The sequence below is a fragment of the Polistes fuscatus genome, unplaced genomic scaffold (genome assembly GCF_010416935.1).
Source record: "Polistes fuscatus isolate 324 unplaced genomic scaffold, CU_Pfus_HIC Scaffold91, whole genome shotgun sequence".
Classification (NCBI taxonomy): Eukaryota; Metazoa; Arthropoda; class Insecta; order Hymenoptera; family Vespidae; genus Polistes; species Polistes fuscatus.
In genome coordinates, this window is record NW_025113175.1 from 73,588 (window position 1) to 76,332 (window position 2,745).

The 2,745-nt window shown below is 34.9% G+C and overlaps 1 protein-coding gene across 1 annotated transcript; it reads right to left on the reverse strand.

Annotated features, from left to right (window-relative positions):
• Positions 1-455: 455 nt before the first annotated feature.
• On the reverse strand, positions 456-1,229 carry LOC122525843 (craniofacial development protein 2-like). The gene has a single exon (XM_043648830.1). The coding sequence runs from the start codon at positions 1,227-1,229 to the stop codon at positions 456-458; it is 774 nt and encodes a 257-aa protein (XP_043504765.1).
• Between the last annotated feature and the right edge of the window lie 1,516 nt (positions 1,230-2,745).

Here is a 2,745-nt window from a genome sequence, read left to right on the forward strand (position 1 = left end):
CCCTTTCAACAATCGTTCGAACTGCGACGTTCCATAATCCTCCCACTCCGAGAAGAAACAACGCCTATTCTTCCCTCCACCAGAAAAACCAACTAATGAGAACAAGACATCCGACGAAGGACCCGGCACGCGTGAGTTCCACGATAGTCCCCTCTCCGCCCCTAATCTATCCCCACCAACATAACCACCACCTTCTACATTGCCAAGCCCTTCCTTCTCTAGCTTCACAGACCCGAATAAACCTAACCCATATGCTATCCCCCATCATACTGCTTACAATTCACTATTTAAATTGATTGATTATAGGGATTGTTTGAGAAACAAAAAATCTAATTTAGAAGTATTCATTTCATACCAAGGCAAACTTCTTCATAAAGGTGCTTTGGAACTCTATGAAAATAAAATGCTGCCAGTATATAAAGACATCATGTCCGAAAGAACTAAAGTAACAAACATTACACGAAAAAAGAAACTGATATCACTACCGATAGACTATCCTCCTCTCGTGGAATTAGATCTTTTTGAGATTTTATCCTGGGGAACAGTATTTTCGCTTTTAAAAGATGATAGTCGCTGCCGCATGTTGCTCCTCTATAAACCCTTACATCGTTAATCTTCATTCGGCTCCGTTGTTTTATCAAAAGATAATCAATAATACTTTCCTGGTTCATAGTAGGCTGGGTCCGAGTATATTTATGAATGCATCTATGCTGGAAAAAGCCGCTCATAATTCTTAAATTGTTCTGTTTACACATGTTAATTATTTTTGTTCCATTATCGTTGAGCATTTCCTCGCCGTATCTACCTACTACGTCATCCTGTTTTTTATTACCCGTTCGGCCATTTAGATCTCCTAATAATATAATTTCTCTAGTATTTCCTACTTTTACGATTTCATCGTTCAGCTGTTCATAGAACTCATCTTTGTTAGCTACCAGTGCATCTTCGTTTACACCATATACTCCCAGAATAGTTGTTCTATAGCCATAGATGTTCATGTTGACCTTTATCATTCTTTCATTTATTGCTTCCCACGATGTTATGTGCTTCCTTAATGTTCTGTGTATGAAGATCGATACTCCTTGTTGGGCTCTTATGTGTTTTGGAACTCCACTATAAAAATGATCATAGTAGCCCAATTTTTGTGATCCCTGTCCTTTTTTCTTAATTTCTGTCACTACTGCGATGTCCACTTTCATATTTTTTAGCTCTAATATAACTTCATCCATTCTTATGGATTAATCTTGGAGAACTCTCTCTCTCTATGGAGAACTTATCTTTCTACACACACGTAAACGAGAGCCGTCAGTCAGCTCATCATTCTCATACATACATAAGTGAGAGCTGCCAGATCACTATGTTATGTTCATACACGCGTATCAGCCAATAAAAGCTCATCGTCCTTCTGCGTACAAGCGCGCAAATAACTCGCCTGACCAGTGAAAGAAACTAATATATGTCGTTCAAGCGCGAAACAACAATCGCCTAAACACGAACAATTCGCCAATAAGCGAATTTATACGTAGGTGTGCGAGCTATTTATTATTCGCCACCCTTGTTTGGTCGAATTGATCTAACGTTGTACCAATATATAGAAAAACTGAGGGTCCTTACGCTGTTAAAGTTTTTCCCCAACAAACCAATAAACGATCATATATTTTCATTCAATCACGACTTTTTATTTCAATTTTAATTTTAATTCCTCGTTACATCAGCAATCCAAAACACCGAGAGGATTTCACGTTAGAGGAATCGGGAAGAGTACATACAATACTATTCAAAAACATTCTCATCTTCCCTTAGAAGAACATGGTCGAGTAATCGAACTCCTTACTTAAATTCAAACTCCGCTGTGATTTCAAGCAGGTAATAAAATGAAGCGTATCGACAGCTCATTCATTTGCACGCTAAAATCTGTAATATAGTTGGAATTTACATTTATCGATTGAATTCTCAAAATAAACGAAAATATTTGAGTCAACAATGTTATTTAAATTTATGGCATTGTAAAAAATATTAAAAATACCTAACTTCAGTGGTAAAAACGTATTATTTTCTATTTCATTGCTGATTGAACCAATGACCACCACGGGAGATCTTGCACGCAAGATTTTCTTTCATAATTTTATTAGACACACACAACGGAACGGTCAGAATAAATTCGAATCAAAAGCAAAGCTAAACTTTAGAAAATGATGTAGTTGGTTCTCACACGTGAAAGAGCCTTGGCAGATTAATATTTATATTACAGCTAGCATTTTATAACAGGGTAATGAACTAACGCAACAACTAGTATTTTCCTATATAACTAAGTAGTCCAGTTCTAAGTAACAAAATATAATAAAAACTTAAAATCATTTTCACTGATTAATTATTTAATTTAAACTATTCATAATTCATCAAAAGTCTACTACGAACGATTAACTAATGCGGTCTATTTAAAATTCTTCTAGAAGCCCTATTCTGGGAAACTGTAATCGCAGTCATTCTCAAAACAGTTTAAACGATTTCACATTAATAATTTTACTTTACACACACACAAACCTAATATATTATTTTTAAAGATAGTTATAATTAACTTATTGACCTAAGTTTTAGTTAAATTGTAAAAACGGCGTCTTTTATCTTTTTTGAGAATGGAATTAATATTTTTGTTATACAGCTAATAATATTGTAATTGTTACTACTATTGGAATATATTATATTTGTTTTAATTCGTATATCCCGTTTTGTATTTCGCGACAC

Coding starts and splice junctions, on each gene's coding strand:
- LOC122525843 (XM_043648830.1), bottom strand. CDS start 1,229: ATGGATGAAGTTATATTAGAGCTAAAAAATATGAAAGTGGACATCGCA.